Raw genomic sequence first — 27,227 nt, forward strand, 5'->3', positions numbered from 1 at the left:
AGTATGAAACAAAATGGGCAACTCAAACAGTGAGAACTAAATATACAGTGGTCTGTTACAGCACTAACTAAGACTTACGTAAGTGATAGCTGTTGCATAAGCCACAGTACAACTTCAGATGTTCATTAAAAAGGCAAATTTACAGCTAAAACATCAAAGAAAAGGTACTGATAAAAAAAGTCTTACCCTAAAATTGCAAATACATTAAATGATTAGAAGTGGTGATAAAAAGCACCGGCTTTAAACAAAATAAAATGAATAATTCACCCAAAGGTCCCCAATTCAGCAAATACCATGTAAATTAAGGCTTTTATGTAAATAATGCTAAAGTAAGGACTTTTTTGCATAAAATTTCTCAACACTTTTATCCAAGGCTTGAATTTATAAAGAGAAGGCATAAAAGTTACCAAGATTAAGTAACTCTTGAAATGGCACACAGATTTTAAAGCTGTTTTTTCTTCCTAACTCTGACTTTTTCCCATGGCGTTTGTAGATCAAATATATCAAAACTATTTTACACAAGTAACTCCCAACGTATTTGTCTTTCAGATATGTCATCAGTCACGTTTAATACGCAAATAGCAAAAAAATAAATTTCAAACAATTGTAAACTAGCAAGTAAGACATTTACTTTGGACTTTTTTATAACTGAGAACTGACATATCTGTAAAGCTAAAAATCAGCTTTAATACTTGATTAATAAAAACTCTCATCATACTCATTACTTTAACTACTATCCTTTCAATCATTCTAGAAATATCACTTAATCCAATTAAGAGCTTGATTTCAATAGTCCAGGAGAAAAAGGCACGACGTGACCTTAACTGACAAGGAATACCATCCTGTCTCAAGTCTTTTGTCAGTCCCTGGCATTGATTATAACATTATTTTCAAAACAATAAAAAAATTTTTTTAATTATACATATTGTACATTTTCAAAACCTGCACATGAGTAAAACTCATGGTGATATTGCCCTAAAGCTACCTTACTCAGTGACTATGAAAATCACTAATTTGCGTTCAGTGTTGTGATTATTTGCACAGGTAGTGCTCATTTTCCCTCATACTTCGGATTGACAACAGTTGTCACGGCACTCTTATAAATAGGATTTTCACCCTAAAAAAAAAAAGTGAGAAAAATGATCAATTACTCTACTAAAATCATGTAATATTATTTTATGAAACAATATTAAAAACTGCAGTCATTTTCAGAAGTTGTTTCCATTTTATCTGTCCAGATATCACACTTAATTTTTAAAAAAGAATTAATACAAGTTTATACAAATATGAAAAATGAAAGTTTTGCTCTACAGGTCTAAAGCTGCCCCTGTCATCTAGCAGTATTTCATTCTTGAGTCCTTCCTCCATTGGAAGGCTGATTCAAGAATGTCCTCCAAGGCACAGAATGTGCTGTTATGGTTTCTCTCCTTTAACTAGTTTTGAATATCTGTCTTAAGAAATAAAGAACTCTTTTGCCATCACCTCCTGATTCTTTACTCTTTACTGTACCCAGAAGTTGCCTGATAATTAATGGGAATCCTTGGCTTTCATGTCTGTGAGGGTGGTGTTCCCCTGAAGTGCTTCCACAAAAGTGACTGATTATGTTAACAAATCTAATTACCATTCTTCATGAAATTGTTATTTATCAGTATTGTATTGGCAAAATGTTTTCTTTTTATTACAATAGTATAGAGTACTGAAATCAAGTCCAGTAAATGGCTCCAAGTCATAAATACAAGAGATCTCTCAAGATCCAAAAATATATTGACAGTGATGTTTTAAGCAGGAAAATAACAATCCCACACTACCATTTTCTTAAAAAAGTGTTATGCTAATTGGTACACTTAAATACTTGCTGTAGCATTCTTTTTTCTGCTGTTCTCGTAAACTGAAAGTGGGCTTGAAAGCATGTGAGAAATACAGCCAAATAATCCTCTAACATAGGAAATTAGAGAGTAAACATCAAATCAAATAAATATTAAATAACTTAAAGCATTAAGGTTTTAGACAAAAATTAAGATTTTGTAGTGTTGTTTAGTTTTATATCTCACTACAGAACCATTTACAGTAATTTAAAAAATATTTATAGAAAGCATCTAAACAGTAATTTTTGCTTTTAAATTTTATTTACACTTCACTGCAGATTACATCTGAATCTGGCTTTTATTGCCACAATTTCTGTCCTCTAAGGAGGATACAACTTAGTGGATGATAAACGTGAAACTAAGTCAGTTTGATATAATAGAAAATAGAATTATATACATAGTAAAGGAATAGTATAAGAAAAAGGGATCGACTTTGAGAAGTTAGAGATACTGTCATAGTGAACTTGACTACAGATAAAATATTGAAAAGTAAATAGAAACATAGGCAAAATCAAAGTTCATATGCAAAGTCAAGTTGTAGGGAAAAGAATAGCACATTTAGTAAAAATCTCTATAGTTCAGAAGTTTTTAAGGGTGCATGTGTATGTTTTGAGGTGTGAGGAAGGGAGAGGAAATAAGAAAAACAGTGCCAAATCAGGAAAGGTCCTGTATGCCATGCTATGTAAAAAGATTGAATTTTATCCTGTAGATAGGAAATCAATGATGGAGGGTATAGCATGTATGGCTTAGGTCCTGAGAGACACCAAATAAATCACTATGATTTCAGCTCAGCAGTTAGTCTGGATACCAATTAAAACATGACAATATGCCTTACCCCCACACCCATGCACTCCCATCATGTAAAATACAACTTGACCGGTCATTTTTTTAGAAGCCTGGAGGAAACTCAGAATCCCTCAGAGATAAATACTATATAATCTAGATGATAAAAATCATATATAGGATATCAAATTCTAAGCTGTAATCCTAATTGGAGCTAATACATTACCATACATACATTACAGCAGACATTTCATAATGGAGACAGGAAACTGGATCCTAGTGACTACATTATTAACAAGTTATATAGTACAAATAAGTTACACTTATTATTTCCAACTTCCTATCTGCATATGAGGCTAGTGCTGCCCAATTCTTTCAAATATGCTGGGAAAAGAAATTACCATTTAATTAAGTTTCTTTAAAATAATGCATTAGATAAATCTAATGTTTAATAGTTAAGAATTGTGCGGTACAAAATAAAACAAAACAAAAAAACAAAAGGAGAAAAAACACAAGTTATTGATGAGTCCAAAGTACAATTTATATGGCAGAACTTACCTCTGGAGAAAAGTTTACCTTTTCACATATGCAAACATTTATATTTATTATTTCAAAGTCCATCCAAACAAAAATTCAACATGCAATGTTAGAGGTAAAATTAAACTATATACGTTAGGCATCATTTTAAATGAAGGTAAACTAAAATAATTCAGATTAGTTTACATTGTTTAGAGTGCAACCCCACCCCTATCCCAACAAAAAGCAAACCCTATTTAAATCAAGGGAACAGGTTTACATTCAGAAATGAAATCCTCTGTACTCAGTAAAATGTCATCCTTGTGTTTACTCTGGAATGGCTGACAATGGTGGCTACAGAATCATCTCTATAAAATATATTAGATATACAATGCACAACTGTGGAAGATGGAGAATCCACTTATTTTTTACATAACAGCAGGGGAGAATAGACTAGACAATTTTTTCAATGCACTTTAACAATTACAAAATTGATATATTTTTTTAATGTATCTACATGAGTCTTATGTGCTGAAATAATTACAGTGCTTGCCCATTATCTGAAATATGTTAGTGATATTGATTGACCAACTTTGTTCCTATATCAGAAAAGTGCTTTACAAGCCAAGATTTGTTTTAATTTTTTGATGTTCATTTATGAATTTATGTTTTTTATTTCTACTTTAATTTTTCTTGAGAAAACATCTCGGAATAACCTGTAGCTGTTAGTCTGCCAAGATTTCACTAATAAATAAAGAGATTTACTTTTGCTTCTTGACTTATCCCAAATGCTTATTTGGGCTGAAAAGTAACATTTTAGCCAAAAATTAATTTAACAATACAAACATTAAGTTTCACTATTATTGATAATTTCCTTTAAAATACAATTTAATGTACAGTAAAGGTGAAAATTTCACCTTTTAGTAGACATAAAGAATTTTTTCTTATATGAGAAGTAACCATGTGAAATTGTCAATATTTGACTGTTTTTGACCAAAAGAAAGAACGAAACCAATCAGTTTCCTTCTCAAAATGACTTTCTGGCAAGTATTAGGTAACAAAAAGAATATGGCAAGTCTCAGACTAATAAGAAAATGTACCAGCCTGCCCATATATGAATCTGACTATAATTTTATGTCATTAGATTTAACTTTGCTATTTTAAAATCTGCTTAGAAATAAAAGAAAAATCTGACCAGTAAAGGTTTCTAATATTATTGGCACTTCCTATATCTCTAAAAATATGAAACATTATTATATTAAGATCTTATTTGTTATTATTTTATAAGTACACTCCTAGTTAAGCAAAACTATAGTGTTGGTTTCTATGTAATAATTTCCTGTTACAATGTTTGCTCAATGCAGTAGTGTTACTCTTAGTTACAACAAATGGCAAATGCCGTAATGCTCTATAAAGAGTGACCTACCTCTTGCTAACTAGCTAACAGTTTCCTGAAGATACGTGATTGCCATCAATACAACGCCGTGGGTAAGAACAGGGGCCCTGGAGTCCAGCTGCCTGGGTTTGAATCTCAGCTCTTCCACTAACCAGACACGTGAACTTGGGTCAAGTTACCTAATCCTTCTGTGCCTCTGTGCTCATGTGTGAAATAAAAATAAAATAGTGGGGAAAGGAGAGAAGAATTCTGGATCACCAATCAGGAGAATCTGCTCTAATCACAACCTTTTTATCAGAAAGTTTTAGGGGCTTATGCCAAAGTATGCTAGAACCACTTCATGAAAATTCAGATAAAAGGAAGAATCCTGTGCACTACTGATAATAGAAAATGATAAATTTGTCATCCAGGTAAAGCACACACTCACCCAAATAACTTACCCTAGCTTAGACAAGACGATAAGCAAGCCTTAGTGACAACTATGAAATTTTCAACTAAGTTTTTATTTAAAACTATAATAGGATTTTTAAAAGTCTTTCAGCTTTTTAAAAAAGTTCAGTGTTAGGTTTGAATATTCGACTCATTCAACATTGAACAAGAGATAGAAATATATATTCCACCACCATCACCACCACCACCCTGGTTTTTAATGGAATTTCAAGTTATAAACAAGAATAAAGAATTTCAAAATTTCTCGAAAACAATAACAATGATATTGTAGTTGTATATTATACAAATGTTTTATCAGGTTACATTTACTTTTATATTTTGCAGTTTAGATTTCACATTCCCTTTTCACGGTATCACCCTAAAACTTACATAGGTAATGTTTCCTATAAGGATAACACCATCTAGAGCATTGGGCTATAGTGTGGATTACAACCGATAGGCTCGTATCACACACTGTAGTTCATTAGCCAAAAACAACCACAGCACACAACAGATATTATTACTGACTCCTTGTTAAAGATATGAAAAACTAAAGCGCTGGGGAGTGATTCAATGCTATCCTACCTACTAAGTGGAAGAGCTGGGATTTAACCCTAGGTCTGACCAAAAAGCACATTCTTTTTTCACCACAACACAGCTGATGCTTCTACACTATTATTTTAAATCCCTTCTAAACACTAACTCTAAGTTAACACACAAAAAGAAAAGCTGTAATATAGCCAGACGTTTAAAAAACGGCAATAGTGATAAAGGACACACAGTGCAGTAAAAAAGGATAAAAGTTCACATGCAAAGACAGAAAATGAAAGAAAATACGAACGGCAACTTAGAGACCAGCTTTACGTCCATAGTTTGGATTCTTGAAATTATTAATAGGACTCTTGTAAATCGGATTTTCTTGCTAAAGTAAAAGAAATAGTTTCTAATGATTTCATCATAACAAAATTGACATGTATAGTGTTTAAACACTATAGAGAATTTTTACTACTTTACTAATTTATACTATTTTTACACTTCTGGATTAGTTTTTAAAAACCCAAGCAAATAATAGTAAAATGCAAATGATTAAAATTCATTTACAATGTAAACGTACTGAAGATTGTCAAAGTCTTCTTGTATCAAAAGATGATTACACAAGGGCCGACATCTGGCCTCCCCACTGACTCCATATTTCAAAGCACTAAATGCTAGCACAAACTTTCAGTCACTAATAGCTTTAAAATTTTTTTAAAGCAAGATTTATTAAGTTATAATTTTCAGAGAGTAAAATATATCCCTTTTAAATACAGAGTTTCATGAATCTGCAATGTATAAACACATCCACAATCAAGGTCATCCCAAGAAGATCCCTTGTGCACTAACCACCACATTCCAGCCCCTGGAAACCACAGATTTTATTTATGTCCCTATAGGTTTGCCTTTTCCAGAATGTCATATAAATGGGACCATACAGTATATAGCTTTCTGGGTCTGGCTGCTTTCCACTTAAGGTTCTTTGTTGAAGGAGGGTGGAGGGAAGCTTTCCATTGACTAACTTGCTACACAGATAACAATATCTAAGATTCTCTTTACATGACAAAAAGGCAGAAGAGTAGATTTAAAATCAAATTAAGGAAATAAAAATACTGACCACAGTAACCAGAAGATACATTCTCACAGTACTTTGTTTTCATGGGATGTATTTAAGATGCATTTCTGTTTTTCACTAAATTCAAGTTTTCTGAATAATGAATTTATGGAGGAATAAAGCACTTAATGAGAACTTAATAATCAGTTTTAGAGTTAATAAGTCTTAGAAGTATTATATTTCTTTATGACATCCACCTTACTTTTTAGATGTTTTGCAACTTACCGTGTCCCATTTGGCATTCATTTTTTCCTTTTCAAATTTGGCAAATTCCCTTCTATCATGAATTATCATTAGAAGCTTCCAAATCAGCAGCAATGCAAGGCCAATCAGAACAATTCCAGCAACCACACCAGCTACAATTGGAATGATGTCTGGACCAGTGGGGCACTCTGTAAAGTATGAAGGAAAGACTGAGCACGCAAGGGATTACTGTGCAGAGTACAGCCAACCACAAAGAACTGGGCAGTCTCCTATAAGAACACTTAAAGAATAAAAACCCAAGATAAGTAAACGGACACTATCCCAAGGAATCTATAAAAAAGACACTAGAACTAACAAGTGAGTTTACAAGACCATAGGATACATGATCAATAAACAAACATTATATGCATTTCCATATGTCACATAGACATTTATTTCTGCATATTGGACACTGAATTTTAGAATAGTATCCTCCACAATAGCATCGAAGATCATGAAATACTTATGTGTAAATGCAGCAAAATATGTGTAAGATTTGCATGCTAAAAATTACTAAATATTGATGAAAGAAATCAAAAACCTGAATAAATGGAGAGCTATCCCATGTTCATAGATTGGAAGAGTCAATAGTATTAAAATATCAATTCTCCTCCAATTTGATCAATGCGATCCCAATCAAAATCCTGGGAGGATTTTTGTAGATATCAGCAAGTTAACTCTAAAATTTACAAGGAAGGCAGAGAACTAGGAAAGTGTTTCAAAAACACTTTTGGAAAAGAACACAGTTCAACAACTGATATTACCAGACTCCAAGACCAGCTTTTAGGTTGATACAAAAGTAATTGTGTTTTAAAAGGTTAAAAAAAAAAAAAATAATTACAAAAACCGCAATTACTTTTGCACCAACCTAATATAAAGCAACAGTAATTGAGAGACAGTGTGGTATTTAATGGCTAAAAGACAGTTGCATACACCAATAGAACAGAATATAGAGTCAGAAACAGGCCTGCACATATAAAGCCATCTCATTTTCAACAAAGGTGGGGAAAAGTCAGTCAGTCTTTTCAAACAAATGGTGCTAAACTACTGGACATCCATATGCAAAAAACTGAACCTCACTCCATATACTAAGATTAAGATTAACTCAGAATGGGTTATAAACCTAAACGGAAAGCCAAAAACTATAAAACTTCTAGAAGAAAAAAAAGGAGAAAAATCCTTATCAACTTCAGTTAGGCAGTTTCAGATAAAATGGTGAAAGCAAGATACATAAAAAGAAAAACTTGGTAAACTGTAGATCATCAAGATTAAAGCTTCTGTTCTTCAAAAAAACCCTGTTAAGAAAATGAAAAGACAAGGAGGCACCGATTGGGAGACACTATTGCCAAACATGTATGTGAAAAGGCAAAACAGTACAGCGACTTTAAAAACCAGTTTGGCTGTTCCTTATGAACATATGCATACCATATGCCCTCAAATCCATTCTCAGTATTTATCCAGGAGAAATGAAAATGTACATTCCCAAAAAAACTGGTACCCAAAAGTATAAAATTTCAAAGAATATACAAAAAATACATAGAAAAGCCAAGATAAAAAATGTTTTATATTCTGAGAAGCTGAACAAATTCACACTTTATAATAGCCCTTAACAAATTATCTTTTCCAGTGTTCAAACCTAAATCAAGCTCCAATTTAGATATCACCAATAATGATATAACTCTTACCGAGTACCTGCTAAGTGTCAGGCATCGTGCTAAGTGCTTTGTGTGGATTATCATCACATTTAAGCATCAAACTCTCCACTCATAAAACTTGTTTTCTTTTTTCCTCACTTCTTATATAGTTAATTAAATACTCTTTTAGACTTTTGAGATTAAAATGTCCTAACTTGAACCTAAAAGAATCCAGCTGGAGGCCATTCCTGAGTATTAGGGAAACAGGCCTAAGTAGTAGAAACAAGACAGAGAAGAAAATGAAAAGCATTGTGAAATGATCAGATTTCTACCTGGAGTCTCTACAACATGAACAATGGCATCACCGTTCGCATTCACTGAATATGTGAAATAGAACCAGCAGTCGTCAACGTCCTTCTCCTTACAGTGGGACAGCGGATCTACCTGGCCCGGCTGGGGCAATTTGTCCCGATTTTCGACCTTGGTAATGTTGAAACGGGAACATTCCTGTGCGCATGTGTCTTTCTTTTCTCCTTTATTGAAGGCTCTACACTGAACACATTCTCTGGTAAAACACAAATTATAACATTTAAAGTCAATGTTTGCTTGAAGATTACTTTGTGGGCTAGATTCAAAATTTGACAAATTCAACCAAGAGCTGTGAAAGAAGATTTGACTAAATGGAGAAGCATATGACATTTCTCGGTGAGAAACAATATAAAAATGTTAGTTTCCCAAGTGAAATTATAAACTATTACACTTTAAAATCCCCCCCCCAAGTAAAACAGTAAAATAAAACTAGCCCTACCAGATGTTAAATATATAACATAAAATCAAAATAATTTAAACAATGTATTGCTGGTACAACAACAGTTCTTCAAGGGGCAAAAACTTCAAGTTTGCTTAGTTTAGTCAAAAGAAAGTAATTAAGCAACTGGTGGTGCTAATTTAACAAAGGTCACATGGATTCAATTATATAGCACATTCAGATCAATTAATGGTACCACTCTTCAATATGGTGACAAACACTATGACACGCTTCAATATGGTGACAAACACTAGCTACCAAGAAAGAACTTTTAAGATTTAAAGAGTGGGTTTTGGTGTAGCAGATATTTTATTTACAGTATAAGCTCCTTATAGGCACTGTTCCGGATCCAGTGATAACACATAGTGAGGGCAACAGACAGTAAGTATGAACCACTTCAGGCAATTAGGAAACACTTACTTATGCTCAGCGCAGACGCCAAGGCAGGTCTGACACATCTCACAAGTTGGGCCCTGAAACTTGGGATCCGTGCACTTACAGGCACCGCACTCACAGATGCCCCGGCCATTGCAGATCTGTCCGTTTGTGGCCATGCATGGAGTCGTGTCCAGGGAACAGTCACATGCACTGCCTGTGTAGTTGGGGTTGCATTCACACACGCGACACTTGCATACACCATTTCCTGCAATTAAAAATGCCATTTTTCATAACAATGGCAAAACATATAAAAATCATAGCATTGATTAAAAAGTAAAAATAAGCAATGTGGAAGAAAGTGTACCGAAGGGATGGATTGACCCTCAGTGCTGCCTTTTTTCTATTTATTTACCAAGCAAACTGAACATTTTTATTGTATTAGATGGGATCACATTTTATAACCATTTTCTGACCCCTTTCTCACCTCCACAAATCACGCCGTTGGATCTATCACAGTTGAAATTATCACACTCGCAGAATTTGCCAGAATAAATTTCATCTGTATTATCCCTCTTCCTACAAACACACTGTCCACAGACACACTCTCCATTATTACTACAGATTTCCGAACTGTTTTCTTTCCTGCAGTAAGCATCCATATCTTCACTGTTAACTTCATCCGTGCTACATTCACAATGTCTGCCCACACGTCCCTCATTGCACCTAATGAAAGAATCCAAAATTTCAAGTTACGCTGTGAGCAAGAATGGCAGAGGAAATAAAACTATGGAGAATATCTTTCAACTACAATTACCTTACATGGGAGTGCTCATGTACACAAAAGTGCATGCATGCACACACACATGTGCACACACACACACATACCCCAGCCATTTAGGTTTATACGGTATACACGCAAGGCCTAGGAAAAAAATCTTTCTTCAGGAGAGTAACCATTTTGATCAAGATGAAAATATAATCTAGCAATGAAATGGTGAACAAAACATTTGGAAACATAGGATAAAATTTTAAACAGTATGTTAGTTATATTTTCTAATGATATGTTATTGCATTTGCTTTTATTGAGGTATCTCTGAATTTAAAGCAACAGTCCAATTGTTAATCTAAAACAAATACAATAAACACACCTCAAAAGTACATGGATGTTAAAGAAAAACAGAGAACATCATTTGAAAAATAAGTAACTTATTGTTTTAAAATCAATTTATCCCATAGATCCAGACTTTTCAGATACACTGTATATTTTTAGAACAGTTAATGCTTATAGACACTGAATACACTAATTCTGCATCTGGTTAATATATAAAGGGAAGGGAGGCAAAACATTTTTAAGATAATCTTTTCAGTTACACGATATTTTGCTAAAAATGGATCTATGTGACTCAGGATATATAAGCATGAAAAATAAAAATGTAACATTTTAACTGATATTTACGATAACCAATAACTGATGGCAAAATATAGGCACTCATTTTTCTCATGTTTAAAACACTTAAAAGCCTAGTTATTTGGGGCTGACATTTAATCAAAATACTCTCCCTTTCCCTGTCCTTTTAAGGAGAAAGCTGTATTCAGAGTATATTCAATTTTGATTTTTAATTAAAGTTTTAATTGAAAATAAAATTTAATGCAGAAGTACATGTAGTACAAAATATACATCCTTTATTGCTTCCTAATTCCATTTTCCAGATAAAAATCACCAGTATAAGTTTAATATATCTTTCCAAAAACATTTCTCTACAAACATATTTTATGTTTGTTTAGCTCTAGAATATTCAGATTGCTATTATATGAGTGAAAAACACAAATGCTACCTTAACAGTCTGTTAAATAATACGTCTTGGATTACAAAAACTTTCATTTTGAAGAGCTGTCTTCTTAAGGAAAAAAAGGTAAGGAAGAATGTTCTGTTAATATCACATGTAAGCTCATCAAATTGATGTGTGGTGAGCAATAGTGGTTGGAATAAATATTTTATTCACTCCAAATAGAGATTTTTCTCTTGATGTCCCAAAACATACCCTGCTAGAACTTTCTAAATCAATGTACTCTCTCTGTCCTTCTCCAACCACCTTCAGCTTACCTGCAAGCTCCACACTCAAATGTTCCATTTCCTTCGTGACACTTTGGGCTGCTAGGGATGCCTTCACTCTGACATTCACATTCACAGATGAACTGAAGAATAATCTCTACTTCTTCAGTGAAGCCCAGAGGCTTAATTTTAATGGTTTCAGAATTCTTATTTGGACATTTATTTGAAGTTATGCTAATTTCAAATTGAACCTTAAAGGAAAAAAAACAAGTTAACTAATTTAAATCTATTAAAAAATATTTCAAAAAGCTATTCATTTCTTTTATTCTCAAATTATAAACTTGATTACTTATAAACAAGCAATTCTTTTTCTTCAGAAAATGTTTATACGACCTACCTCATCTCCAATGGAAATATTGGAACATTTTCTTCCATTTTCCCCTGTGCCATTAACCCCATTCTTGCAGTAAGATTTGTAATTTATTGTTACTCCTTCTGGCAATTTGCCGTTTTCCAAAATTACTTCTGAGGAAAGGGACTAAAAGAAAGACTAATTATACATAGGAAAGGCAAACAAAACGCTACTATAAAATAAGTTGAATGCATATAACCAGTGGGTAACGTGAACTATTAAGAAAACAATATCATTTAAACAAAATATTTGTAGCCAAATCCTGAGTGACTAGAAAACACAACCTAGAGAAATAGGTTTTAATTAATAAGGATCAATTCTTCAAAATAATGTACAAGATTGAAAAGAGTGTTTGTGTTTTAATTGCTGAGTTAAAATATTAATGATCATACAGCCCGGAGGCCTGATATTAATTATGAGGAGTCCTAAGAACGCAGAACCAACGTTTTCTTTCCCCATCAGCAATATGACTCTCGCCTGGCCCTATCACTTCAGCTAACTAGGGACTAACGTAAATGGTCTACTATAGTCTGGAAAAATATTTGCTTAGAAGCCCTTATAGCCCCGGCAAAAAACAAAAACAAAAACAAAAAAAAAACAGAAAAAAACAAACCAAAAGCCCCGAGTAAGAAGGATTCAAGCCAGTGCTTTTTCAGAATACGATCCCAGTACAAATGTAAAGCCTGCAGCAGCAAACAATCGCATGGATGGGAATTTATGTCGTTAAAATGGAGAACAACTACGTGAAAGACAAGGAACAACTGGAATCTTACAAATTTTTATGTTAACCTTTCTCTTTTTGAGTGTGATCTTCCTAAAACATTTTGGGAACCCCTGGCATGAAATAAAAAGTACCTAAAATTCAACCTGTCAACGGGCTGTGGAGATGGTGTATGTAGCACACACTGGTTACAAAGTTACAAATGTCTACAGATTATTTAAAATGATTATTAACCAACGCTTAATGAGTATTACTAAAGGTATTCTGAATTGAGCTCTAGATGGAGCAAATAATTCCTCTTTAATTTCAACTTCCTTCCACGTGTGGAGGGACAAATTCTTATAAACCTTTTTAAAATAGGTAAGTCATATATATTTATATTTGTATATATTTTTATGATACATGTATAATAAGCGTTTGTGTGCCTATTGAGAATATTGTATCTCTGAATGTACGATAAGAGAAGAATTGGCAAAAAAGTTTTCCCAGCCACAATTCATCGAAACAGATGAATCTATAAAAGATGGTTTGGGGAGGAAAAGGAAGATTGAGGCAATCCTATAAATCTAAATGTGAGTGATGTTTCTTATTTGCTTTCCAACAAAGAGACTAATTGCTTAATGACATTCAAACGGATATTTAGAAATTTTTGCCACATGACTTTATCATATTTTTGCTTTGTTTAGCTTATATAATTATGCTCTTGTAAGAGAATGAGTTTTTCCTCCAGAGATACAGAATTTAAATTTTATGTTGTCCTCTGGGTTTTGCTAAATTGTGTATGAAGGGAATTTTAAACTCTGTTCAAAACAGAGTTTATCTAAAATATACTCACGTTGTATGCATCAATGATCAACTGAATTACATTGCTGGAATTTGCAGATAATGTTCCTACTGCTGACTTAGGGATCAAGTTTTTTAGTTCCTGCAATTAAGATAAAACATATAAAATACAAATATATTCATTCAACCAATAAGCATCTACAATCAAATACTTATTTTTAAATACCAATTCTCTATACATTTCCTAAATAACTTAAGGCATCAGAGCTGGAAAAAACTAGTTTTATGAGGTGTGATCAAAAGATACGGTAAATGTTTAAATAAAAAATAATTATTACAGTAAAAGGCGCATTGCCATTAACCCCCTCAAAATACTCTCCCTTGCTTTAAACAACTTATCCCATTGTCCTTGCCACTTTCTGCAGTTGTTTTGGAAGTCCTCTTTCATGACTGTCTTTACTTCATCCTCCATGATGACAAAGCTCTGTGTCACACATCACTTCTGATATGGCAATTTCTGTCAAATAAAAACATTACGGTGTGTCTTTTATCCACCTTAGTCACCGGATCTGGCAGCATGCAACTTCTGGCTCTTCCCCAAAGTCAAAATGACCATGAAAGGAAAACATTTTGAATTGATTCAGGCCATGGAGGTAGCCTCAACAGTTCAACTATAGAAACTCATGAAACAGGACTTCCAGAACTGCTTCAGAAAGTGGTTAAGTATGATGGGATAAGTGTGCTTGAATTGAGAGAGAGTATTCTGAGGGGGGTTAATGGCAATGTGTCTTTACTGTAATAAATTTTTTAATTTAAACATTCACCATGGTTTTTTATCACACCTCGTATAATATGTATTAAAAATGAATATAAAGCGCTTTTGTAAAATCTCACATATCCAGCCGATGTCATTCTCCCACATTTCAATTTAGACATGATTTTACCTTTAAAAGGGTACAGAAATTTGTTCCTCTTTTTATCTCACACATATATTTACCTTGTAGACAGGCTGAAATTCTTCAGTAACTGCGAAAATCGTCTGAATGTTATTTTCACTTAGTTTCTGGACAAGGTGAGCAATAGAAGGATAATCCTAAGAAATTATGTAATGAAATTTAGTATTTAATTACATCCAAACAATTCCAGTTTTACAATCCTTTTTGAAAATCATGATTTGACTATATAACTGGATTACTTACACAAGACTGCTTAAAATAACACAAATAATTGCTGAAATGGGAGGTGTACACATATGGGTTTTCAATCCTCATAGATCATTATGTATGTATAAAAATTTCCGTAATAAAAAGGTTTTATAAAGCAAAATTATCTATATGTATTAAGTGTCAGAACAATGAAATTAAATAATTACCAGCAATTTAAGGTTACATTATCTAACACTTAAGAAAAACAACAATTTCTTCCAGAACCTGAATAATTTGCCAATCTTTATTTTCAGTAGAGGCAGGGTGCCTCTTTTTAATACTCACATATAAATAAAATAAGGAGTGTTATGTCTATACAAGTTATTTGTTTGGAAATACTATCAAATTTGCTACCAAATAATGCATGCAAGTGAGAGGAGACATAGCTATGGGTTGAGGCATGGAGTAGAAGTGCCGGAGCTGTTCCTTCTACCCCACTGAGGCCCTTGTCTAAGGGGAAGGAAGCAAGCACAAAGCCGCATTTTGAGAAAAAGCAATATTAGCTTTCCAGCACATTAGGTCAGGGCCTATACTTACAAATATAACAAAACTCCAAACCCTGAAAAACCCACAAGCCAGTCACCCACAATATTCTCAGCATTAAATGCTAAAACTCAACGTAAACTCATTCAATATGTAAGGAATTAAGCACTTACATAATAATGGCTCATTGTGTATACATCATTTTCCAGGTGACACTGTCCATCATTTGGTAAAACAATGCCCCCAAGTTTCCCATCTCCAGCAAAGTGGAACCCAGCATCCGTGGAAAACACCAGCAGCCGTGTAACATTCCTCCAGCCAATTAATGACTTGGGGGGGAAAAAAAAGATTGTAATTTTAAAATACTAGTCAAAATAAGTTTAATTCTATATCTTCTCTTTTCATAATGCCAGTATTCTTGCTGATAAACACATAAAGCCTACTGAATAAAGCTCCTTCATCCCACTATAAAACTACATCTTTCCTGGTTGTCCATTTCTCTTAGCTTTTTTAAAAACTGTCTTTTAAAATTAATGTCTCTCTCCACCGCTAGAAGGTAAGCTAACTCCATGTGGAGCAAGGACCACATCTGGTTTTGCTCATCATATCTAGGCACATAGTAGGTGGCACATAGTAGGTGCTTCATGCGTATTTGCTAAGTAAATAAAAATGTCTCAGCCCATGACTTACATTACCCCCCTGATGCTATCTTGTTCTCATCTATTCTTCCATCCTTGTTCTATCTTCTATAGCAGGAGTGTCCAAAGTTTTTTCAGCATTTTTTATCAAGGGCCATTTGCGGTAAAATACACAAACAGCTGGGCCACTCACTCGAGGTACAGTACGTATTGCCTCACCTGGTTTATTTAAGTAAACTAAATATATTTTTGGAATTTGCTGCAGGCCAATTAAAAATGGATTGCGGGCTGCAGTTGGCCTGCGGGGCCGCAGTTTGGACACCCCAGTTCTATAGCATATACCTCCATTATCAGCCCTCCATATTAGGCCTTCCTTTTTTAATTACAGAAAAAAATTATCTTCTCGAAAGATTTGTCCTGCTTAATTCCACGATTTTAACTCATTAGTAATGGTTATTTCTTCATTTATTTTATTCTCCACCTTATCCAACAAACAATTTAAAGTAGCAGCAAAATCCTCTTCTCTCTATGGTAATTTTGTAATTACGTTTGTCTAAATTAACTCAGTACATTCATTTATATCCTCATAAGACTAAATTCCTTGAAGGCAGGAATTAAGTTTATTAACGCTGGCAATCAGTAGAATGTGTCTCTTTTACATCTAGAGAAGTAGGTGGAAAAGTTATGCTCAGTCAGTGTAACAATCAGAAATATAGTAGTGGCCACAGACTGACGCACAGTTAGAGGCAGCCCGGAGAATGCTCTCTCAACAGTGAGCTGCTGATGGGATCACAAATGAATGGCTGGAGAGAAAAGAGCTGTCAGGCTAGGCACTACCTGATATATTACTCTTTCTTCCCCTTTAAAAGCAGAGATCTTTAAATTGCAACCACCCAATGAGAAGTCAAAAGTAATGATAATATAAGTATTAGGTTGGTGCAAAAGTAATTGTGGTTCTTAAAACCCTGTATAAGTGCACTGCCTGGTTTAAATAGGGACATAATGATTACATATTCTTTATAAAGCACTTGTAGTTGGAAGGAATTTAACAGATTAAATTCTGTACTTCTCTGGAATAACAGAGTATGATATGGTAATAAAGGCAATTTTTCCCCACTAACTGCTAGTAACATCACTTTGCCATTATTTTTAATGGCAAAAACCGCAGTTACTTTTGCACCAACCTAATACTAATTATTTGCTGAATGGTTAATGGCACTTTATATGGATTACTGTATTTAAACCTCGTAATAGCCCTATGAAGTCTTATCTATTATTATTATCCCTTCCTAAGGAGAAGAAAACAGCCCTCTTGAATAGCTAAGTAAACTCCCTAAAGTCAGTGGTGATGGAACATTTGAAGCCTATTCCCTTAACCACTATACCACGTTATTATCTTGGCTATCAGTTAGCACCTTAGCAAAAATTGGTGGAAAAATAACCATTAAGAAGCATTTAAAATCAAGGAAGGACTTCTAGGGAATAGGAGTACTATTAAGAAAAAAGGGGGGAAATGATACAGTAGTAGATACCTAAGATAAACTGTATCTACCTCACAATGTTTTCTAGTTTCAGCTTTAGCTATGTCATTATAAGGTCATCTTAACATCTTCAGCTGGTGAACGGGTCATAAAATTCTAATCACTAGTCCAATGGAGATGAGATTGCTACTACTGAAAGTCTTAAAATTAAAATTACAATTATGACTTTTCAAAATACATGTTCTCAGCTTATAAACTAACCTTAAAACTAACATTTTTGAATTACTAAGACACAGGAAAGGCATCTTTCAAAGCTGGCGAGCAGAAGAAAACTGACCGAAGGAAAATGAAATCTGAGACACTGTTCCATCTAAGCACTTTTAATGCTCCTGAGATACTTCAGGTGACCTCAATTCCACCTCTGGCACGAAGCCACAGTCAGGACACCTGGGCCTTTCTAAAAACTTAGATCACCAGCTAAAATACAGCTGAATTGCCCACTGTTTCAAATAGCAAGCATTCTGGTTCTTAAAACCCTGTATAAGTGCACTGCCTGGTTTAAATAGGGATATAATGATTACATATTCTTTTATAAAGCACTTGTAGTTGCCAGGAATTTAACGGATTAAATTCTGTACTTCTCTGGAATAATAGAGTATGATATAGTAATAAAGGTAATTTTTTTCCCATTAACTGATACTAAAATCACTTAAAATTCATACAATATCCTTTTGTAGAAGATGAATGCACTTACCCCACAAACTGCAACTTGCATGATTGCATCAAAGCCACCTTCTGGAGAATCCAAATTTCCAGATATACGCTGTTTACCAACAAGTTCATTAAATACTTCCCCTTTATCAGTAAGACTGAGCACATTTTTGTAGCTAAATGGGCTGGTACAGTTCTGTTCACTTGTGCAAGGGTTCCTGAGCTTAGCTGGTGTTGTACTAATGTATGGCATCACAGTTTTCTCCACAAATGAGCCAAACCCTGTTCAGGAAAAATGCATAAAGAGAGATGGATAAGCTTGCATTAAAAGTAAAAAAAAAAAAAAACAACAAGAATGTAACCACATGTTAAGTCTATCTATTTATTTAATAAGTAACATAAGGTTTTATTAATAAGGCTTAGAAAGGACATCGTTATAAAAAATCCAGTTCTCAAGTGAGATTAGGCTGTAATGGCAGATATAGTCATATTAATTAGTAATGAAATAGAATCTGAGTATTCAACATGTTTATAAAATAAATCAACAAATGAATGAATTCCTGTAAAAATAAGTATGCATTTCATTATCTGTGGTAGACTATCAGCCCTCCACATCTGTGGATTTCACACCCACAGATTCAACCAACCACAGATCGAAAATATTTTTTAAAAATCCTGGTAGTTCCAAAAAGCAAAATTTAATTTACCATGCACCAAGCCCTATGATGAATCCACACGAATGAAGTAATGTGTAGGCATACCTTGCTGTTGCCTACATGCAAATACTATACCATTTTATAGAAGGGATTTGAGCATCCACGGATGTTAGTATTGCAGGGGGTCCTAGAACCAATCCCCTCGGTGTATACCGAGGGATGATGGATCTGTATTAAATAATACAGTAGCATATGTAGGAGAGGCAGAGGAGATGGAAATATTATTAGATGTGTGACAAAACATCAGTCCTCTAAGAAAGAAATGGCTAAAAATTGGCCTATTTCACAAATATGGGGTGAAGAACAAAACTGCCAAGACTTATACAAATGACAATGATTAATTTTCTTAATATTCCCACCAATTCGGAAGTCTGAAGTAATCCTCTTCATTTCATTCATCAAATCTGTTCCAAGACTTTTTACATTCTCCAAGTCATCCTTCATTGAGTAAGAAAGGTCCATTAGGTAGTAGAGATCGATGGGATAGTCCTCAGCTCTCTTGAATTTTAATGCAAACGTCTGTGGCTCCCCTAATTAAACAGATATTAGAAAGTGACATTAGCTAGCCAGAAATAAAAAGCAATGAGTAAAACCAAGTAAACTGTATTTACTAGGTAAAAACCATAAAATGGCATGTAATAGCCATACTTCTTACAAAAACCTATGGGAATTCCATAGGTAACGCGATGGGTGTGCACTCAATTTCATTCACAAATACTTAAAATGCCAGGCCCTGGGGATGCCAGGTGAAAAAGACAACATCCCCAATCCACGGTAGACAAGACAAACAGTCAATTTAAAATTAGGACAGAGGAAAACAAGTAGGTGGAACAACAAACCAAATACTGTGTCATCTACTTGATGAGACTGTGGTGAGTAGGGAGGGCATATTATAGGGTACACCTGACTCTTTAGAGATTGACCTTCTAAGTCAAGATTGTTCTATTTAATGCAGGGGTGTCCAAACTGCGGCCCACGGGCCAACTGCGGCCCACATTTCATTTTTTATTGGCCCCCAGCAAATTCCAAAAATATATTTAATTTACTTAAATAAACCAGGTGAGGCAATACGTACTTCACCTCGAGTGAGTGGCCCAGCTGTTTATGTATTTTACCACATATGGTCCCTGGTGAAAAACATTGAAAAAAGTTTGGACACCCCTGGTTTAATGGGATCCCACTATATGCAAATAAATAATTTGATTTTTACTGTAGAAAACCTGGCAAAAAGTTTTAATAATAACTTAGAGTCAAAGAGACTGTTTAAGAAACTATAACAAAAATCTAAGAGAAAAACAATGAAGATCTGAACAGAAACAATGAAGAAGAAGAGGAGAGCTGTACAAGAGGTGTTAGCTATAATTCACTTAAGAAATATAAGAGAAAGAAGGTTTGGGTATAAAATCGTTAATTTTTAACTTGTAGATTTTCTCTATATAGATTTCTAGTAGTCAGTTTGATACATGGGTTTGAAGCTTAAGAGAAAAGTCTCTTACAGTATACAAATGGTTTTAAAGCCCTGAATGGAAAGCCAACAATCAAGTGGACTGCAAACGGAAAGAAAGAAAAAAGACACAAAGAGGAGATCAGAAAGTAATGTTAAGAGAAAAGAAAAACTAGGAGTATTATTGTAGAAGTCAACAGGGAGAGCGTTTCAAGCAGCTCAAAGGTGTCACTTGGTACAGAAAAGTTAAAAGAAAACAAAGGTCTGACAAGAGTCCACTATGCTTGGTGGTTCGAGGTGATGGTAGAGCTGTGCCAGAAGAGGTTCAGGAGCAGAAGTCTACCTGAATCAGGTGGACGAGTGGATGGGAGGGGAAAAGTCAGACACAGGGAATGTGCACCATTCTTTTGAGAGAAAGTGGATGGAAGCTGGAAGAAGTAGGAAGAGGGCATGTATTTTCTTTTCTTTTTGATGAGAAATTGCCACAGAATCTTACAAAAACCTTAATTATTTTAATAATACTAAACAAATACAAAGACAAAATAGGTTAAAATGTCTTTACATTATGTAATTATACCAGATAATGGACAATTTATTTTTAAAACCTATTAAATCTAATACTTCCTGAATCTTTAACAGAATTTACTTTGGATATCAGGCAACATTTATTATTATTTCAAGTATGTGTCTTATAAATTATGTCTGAAAAAAATTATAAAATCTAACAAATTACACATTTTTATTTGTGTGCCCATCCACATATGAAAATGAACCCTCAATAGAAACTGGTAGAGGCTTATATAAAGTTGTCAAAAAGCTCAAGTAGAAACAAAAGTATTAGATTTAGGTATTAGGTATTAGAAACACAGGATTAGATTTCTGTACCTGATCGTAATTGCAAAACCAACTGCTGTGGTTGGATCTGAGTGATATCTTCTGGCTGGAGCTTCTCTGCTGTTCCTTTGCTACGGTTGGTTACATTCTTATTTTTCTTTATATCTTTGGAGCCTCTGGGATTTTCTATGTCATCTGGATGGCAACCCTTCTTTTTTAAGGCTTCTAAGTCATCACATCGTGCAGAAGTAGGCATTCCTTCTTGTAAAAATGTCTAAATGACATATAAAATATAGGTATAAATACAACACATTTTTAAAAAGCATAATGGTCAAACCTTTTACATAATCATAAATGCAAATACACAAAAACTGTAAAAACCAAGTGACACATCTAACATATAAAATTTCTGGTTTTTAAACAAAATGCTCCCTGTGTTCAAAGTAAGTGCTCTTGTTTATAAACAAAACAAAATCTTTTCCTTGAAAGGAATACCTTTTCACTAATATATTATGAGTAACTTATTATTTTAGGAGTACTTAGAACTGATCTAAGTGTACATTTCAACTGTTCCACCTTCACATTCAGAGCATCTAATCAAAGAAACTTCTTCAGTGAAATCACTTACTGCGCATGGTCAACAGCCACTAATAATGTATAGATGCAAATGTCAGATGGGCAGATATTTTTTCCCCAAAATTTCCCTTAGAAAACTCCTTAAAAGCCTCTCATATTATGTAGCATTCTCCATCACAATGTCTTTAAAAACTCAATGTTTACGGAAAACATGTTATCCTAAAAGCATCTTCATTAATGATGCTATTTTTAAACGACCAAGAAGTTTGGCACAGATGTACTATTCCTGGAAGTTTGAAAAAATTTCAAGTATTGGCTATTACTGTAAACAAGATTTTCAAAATGTATTTTTAAACCAGTACAATAATGATTATATGATAAGGCTCATGAATATTTCCATAGGGTGAATTTTAAAAATAAAAAAGGTCCTAATGGTACCTAAATGGTACTTGTGGCTTAGAATAAAATTTCCAGTAGCAACACAATTTCAAAATGTGGTATACCTTAAACAACTTAGGTGGCTATAAAATTTTCTCAGATGATCGAAAAAACACCTTACTGAAAGCAAAAACACCACTTTTAAGATGTATGTAAAGATTATGAATAAATTTTTCATGAAATGAGAGTGGGAGAAAAAAATGACTATGCATACATGTATGTCTGTATCATTTAAAAATGTGTAGATATAACTAAATCAATTATTATAATAGACATTTGACTATTTCACTTATGTCCCTAAAAATTTTGTATTTAGTTGGCCCAATTTTTTTTTTTAACTTTGACATTGGGAAAATGAGAGAATGCCTTTTATTTGGGGTCACTTTATGTTTACTTTTATATATTTATTTATTATCTACCAATTTCATGGTGCTGTATATAGTGAATGAGAATACTTAAATACAAAGAATACATAATGGTTTTGCTCAGTTATTTTTAAAAGGAAACATAACCTTAAAGGACAGCTTTTATGAAATTAGAGAAATCACTGGAAAGCAATGCCATGGGTCAGATGGTTCAAAGCTACACTGCTTTTATGTATCATCAAACCTGAAATACAGGAGCCTAGTGCATTATTACTTTCCAAGTATTAGCCAATCCAGGAAACCTTAAAATCATAATGTGCAAGTAAAATTTCACTAAGTGTATTCCAAAACAGCCTTTAATAATTTAAGAATTATGCCACAAAGATAAAAGGTGAAACTATTTAAAGAATAGTTTGGCTAGGATAACCCTCAACCCCAGATAAACTATAACCCTCGTCAGATAGATGTTGTTGATAACAGCAGCTACCACTCATTTAGAACCTTCTAAGTGAAACTGCATTAAGTTCAATCAATTCTAATTCTTGGAACAACATTAAGCAGGCATTACCATGCTCGTTTTCCAGACATAAAAACCAAGAGTTGAGTTAAGTAAGCCTATCCTGAGACAAACTCACAGCACTCCGTAGTTCCTCCATTGTCTGCAATTTAACTCCAGAATACTATTTTTAGAATAGAAAGCATTCCAAAATTTTGCCATTAGAAAAATTTTGAAATAACAAAGCAAGTAACAGAAACCTCTCATTTTGTCTTTCATGTAGTCAAATGACATTTGGTCAGCTTTGCCTACACAATAGGCACTTGAAATATGGGATCAAATGCCTGAGGAAAAACAAGTAAGCTTTTGACTTTCCAACATTATTCACTCTGTACATAAATTATGTATCTTCAAAATGACTTCCCTTTACCTCCTGTTCTCATTCATTCACCCATTCAACATTTAGTAAGCTTTGTGGAAGGTACCATGTTAGAGATGACAAAAGTAAATACAATTTAAACCCTAACCTTAAATGGGCTTTTATTAGTATGGAAATCAATTCTATATTAGTTTAACTCAAATATAATTAGAAAGGTTACTTATACCTCTCCCATCAAAAGAAGGGAAAAATCTAAAACTGTCAAATTAAATGGATAGGGCTTTGGGGGAAGCTGTCCAATAGAAATATAGCATGTTCCACAAAGATGAGCACAAAATGTCTAGCAGCTACACTAAAACAAATAAAACAAATATGGGAAATTAATTTTAACAATATTGTTAACAACTGTTTTAACCATTAAGTCTTCAAACTTTGGTATTTATTTGCGGCTTACAGCAATTGTGAATCTGGACCAGCCATATTTCAAGTGCTCGAGCCACATGTGCCCAGAAGCTACTGTGTTGAACAGCACAATTCTAGACCATCGCACAGTATTATAGAGTTGATGCTTATCCAATGAACACAGACTTAAGTGAAAATTCATATCGAGCATCTCCCAAGGATATAGTTTTGTGCAACACTAAATGACTAGGGAATAAATAGAAAGGCTATGTGCAATCTTACTTACTGAATTTGTACACCATCCACAATTTGGCCCTGCTTGTATACATTCTCCACATGATTTGGCATTTGCTTTTAAACATCTATTTTCATCTGCCAGGAGAAAAAAAAAATAGACCACTTTACTTGCAGTTTAAGAGAGAAAAAATGAAAAATGAGGATCACAAGGACAAACAATGTAATATATGTGAACATTAAATATGGATACTGTGAATCTTGTCACTAAGCTGATCCAGACCTACCCCAAAAAGGCCCCAAAGGGAGGTGATTTTGAGTCACCTTGACATAAGGCCATAAAAAGATATAGTTATCTTTCTTGTCTTCTATAGCGAAGACTAGGTACCGTTAATTATACATACATTTATCCTTTTTTTCAGAGGCATAATTTCAGGATCTATCATGTTGGATGGTCATAATTGTCAGTTTTCTTATAACTAGGTAAAGTATTATTTCTATTTATTTAACTCAGACTACCACACCCATAAGAATCTTCAGCAGTTTTCCTTTCATTTTCATTATATTTAATACTTGAAAAGTCCACATTCATCCAATCTACAATCCCATGATTTTTCAGCCTCTATGTTCAAAGTAAGTCTTACACTTATTTGAATCTACTTAAGTATCAGCATGTCTTTCATGTGGTAAGTGCTGATATGGAATGTCTCCAATGTGTCTTTTCTGATTATGCTCATTATAGAAAATTAGAAAAATACATGAAAGACAAAATTAAAAATCACCATAATCTGCTCACTAAGAGATAACTACTATTCACAATTTTATATATTTCTTTCCAGTCTTTTTTTTTTTTTCATACAGATCAAAAAATAGTTAGGAAGCATGTATATACAACATAGACACTTAAATGAAATTGAGGATACGCATTTTTGTATACTATTTTTTATACTTCATCCTAAGTGTTTCATTACAAATTCTTCAAAAGCATGGCTTTTAATAATTACATATTTCATACTATACTTTATTTAATGTTGGACAAATTTGTTTTCAATTGCATGTGTGCACAGTTCACACATGCTTGCTCTCATGCACACACAAGCCCTCCAAACACATATATACATATACACACATATATGCACCCACTCCGATGACCATTCTTATAATGTAAAACTGATTATTTCCTTATCATAAATTCAAAAAAATACTAAGTTGAAGAGTATTAATATTTTTTGAATTCTCTACACACATTAATATTCAAATGTACACTCCCACAAGCAGTATACAAATACTGGTTCACCACACCTTCAACAGCACTAAGTACATTTAAAAAAAAATTTAAAAAAAAATAAAGAAAAAATAAAATAAAAATGAAATAAAATTTTTTTTTTTACTCATTTAGCAGGTATAAATTAGAATATCAACTCAATTGTCAGTTACCTAAGGACCAATTCTTTTGCAAATTTTGTTTAGTCTTTTGCAAATTTTTCTATTATCAGTTCATCTGTTTTTATTGGATCTCTACACATACCGTGTTTCCCCAAAAATAAGACCTAGCCAGACAATCAGCTCTAATTTTACTATAAGACCCAGTCTTATTATATAAGTTGTAAATTCTTATTATATAAGACTGCGTCTTATAGTAATTTGGGCTCCAAAAGACGCATTAGAGCTGATTGTCTGGCTAGATCTTATTTTCCGGGAAATAGGATATTAGTAAAATTAAACCTTTGTTTAGTTTCTCATTTTTGATGGTATTTTGACATACAGATATTTTGGAGTATTTATGTTGGTTTTATGTAATTGAAATTTATCAATATTTCCTTTATGGTTTCTTTATTTTTCTGTGTAGTGAGTCCTTCTTATCCTGAGATCAAGTAATTGTTCTATACAGTGTATTTGTTTGAGATTTGGAGAATAGAACCGCACGTTCCATTACTTCAGATGTGGATGCACCATGGTTTAGAAGACAATTAAATACATTTTCGCCTTTATTTTTGCATTCCTCATCTAATGACCAACATTTTGCAAGACTTTTTGATCAAAGAGCAGGAACATCTAGAAAGGCAATTGTTCCTGGTTTCATGTTTTTAGACAGTAATGGGTAGATAGTTTATAATCTACAATTCTGCACTTTTACTTTACTTTCTTTTAAATATATTACATGTCTTTGCTTTCTCTATGCTCAAACACTCTATTACATTCCCAAAAGGACTTTCTGTAATGTATTCTATCTTGTATTTTAGCATTTCACTGGCCAACGTGCTTACCGACCAGGTCTATCTCCTGGGTGGCAGAGGTGAGGAGCGCATGATGAAGGGCCTTAAAGAACACTGTAAGGACCTTGCACTTTACTCTGAGTGGAATGGGGCTCCTGCAGGGCTTTCAGAAGGAGGAGCGTGCTCAGGATCTAACTGGTCAAAAACCAATACAAGATACCAACATGAAAAGATAACTAGGAAGATTTTTTTTACCTGCTTGGCCAAATACATAGCATATTGAACTGATCAGTCCAATCCAGAAAATCAGTTGTAAATTCATCTGAAATATAAAATGTACGACATTATAACAAAAAAATATAAAATAAGAAATTACATTCAATATAAAACATTCAATATAAAACTCATGTTATCTTGTTGACTTTATAAACATAATACCTCTAAAACCATTTCTTCTCCAGCCCTTCTCCACACCGGTCATCTACCTTTCCTCCAGAGTTACCCCATCTTTCACCTACATTAACTAAAATAACTTCCATAACAGCTCCCCAGAATCCAGTCTTGCGTTTCTCCAAATCAAATATATTTTAACATCTAATTAACAGTGCTTCAAAAAAGAATAACAGAGTCAAGTATTACCTAACGCCATACAAGCTATTAACAGTCTTGTCCCATGGAATGTCTATCTCTAGTATCTCCTGACTCTCAGGGGGCCAAACAGGCATAACCAGATGCCTCAGTTACATCAATACTGAATGTTAGTTTGAGTGAACTTGTCAAAATCCAGACTGCATCATCTCCTTACAACTTTTCAATAGTTTTTACTTCTCTTCGGGCTAAGACCAATATCCTGTACAAGGCCCTGACTAAATGCTTGAGTTTGCTCTCCTATAATTATTCCTCTTTTTTAATTCAGTTCAATTCCCTATAATTTCAAGAT

The 27,227-nt window shown here is 33.6% G+C and overlaps 1 protein-coding gene across 2 annotated transcripts in view; it reads right to left on the reverse strand.

Moving 5' to 3' along the window:
• Nucleotides 1-653: 653 nt before the first annotated feature.
• The window catches only part of ITGB1 (integrin subunit beta 1), a 43,729-nt gene continuing 17,155 nt past the window's right edge, over nt 654-27,227 (reverse strand). The window contains exons 2-17 of one of the 2 annotated variants that reach the window (XM_081079915.1): nt 26,543-26,609; nt 24,124-24,209; nt 21,233-21,455; nt 19,263-19,433; nt 18,231-18,469; nt 15,531-15,686; nt 14,667-14,762; nt 13,722-13,811; nt 12,151-12,291; nt 11,805-12,004; nt 10,185-10,423; nt 9,743-9,965; nt 8,847-9,079; nt 6,863-7,029; nt 5,831-5,911; nt 654-1,117 (exon numbers count right to left, since the gene is read on the reverse strand). In XM_081079915.1, coding sequence (XP_080936041.1) covers nt 5,837-5,911; nt 6,863-7,029; nt 8,847-9,079; nt 9,743-9,965; nt 10,185-10,423; nt 11,805-12,004; nt 12,151-12,291; nt 13,722-13,811; nt 14,667-14,762; nt 15,531-15,686; nt 18,231-18,469; nt 19,263-19,433; nt 21,233-21,455; nt 24,124-24,209; nt 26,543-26,609 — 2,406 coding nt within the window. In that variant the 3' untranslated portion in view covers nt 654-1,117; nt 5,831-5,836. The remainder of the gene's footprint in view (nt 1,118-5,830; nt 5,912-6,862; nt 7,030-8,846; nt 9,080-9,742; nt 9,966-10,184; nt 10,424-11,804; nt 12,005-12,150; nt 12,292-13,721; nt 13,812-14,666; nt 14,763-15,530; nt 15,687-18,230; nt 18,470-19,262; nt 19,434-21,232; nt 21,456-24,123; nt 24,210-26,542; nt 26,610-27,227) is intronic. The other variant, XM_081079916.1, reaches the window with a different exon arrangement.

This window comes from Rhinolophus hipposideros (assembly GCF_964194185.1).
Source record: "Rhinolophus hipposideros genome assembly, chromosome: 1".
Taxonomy (NCBI): Eukaryota; Metazoa; Chordata; class Mammalia; order Chiroptera; family Rhinolophidae; genus Rhinolophus; species Rhinolophus hipposideros.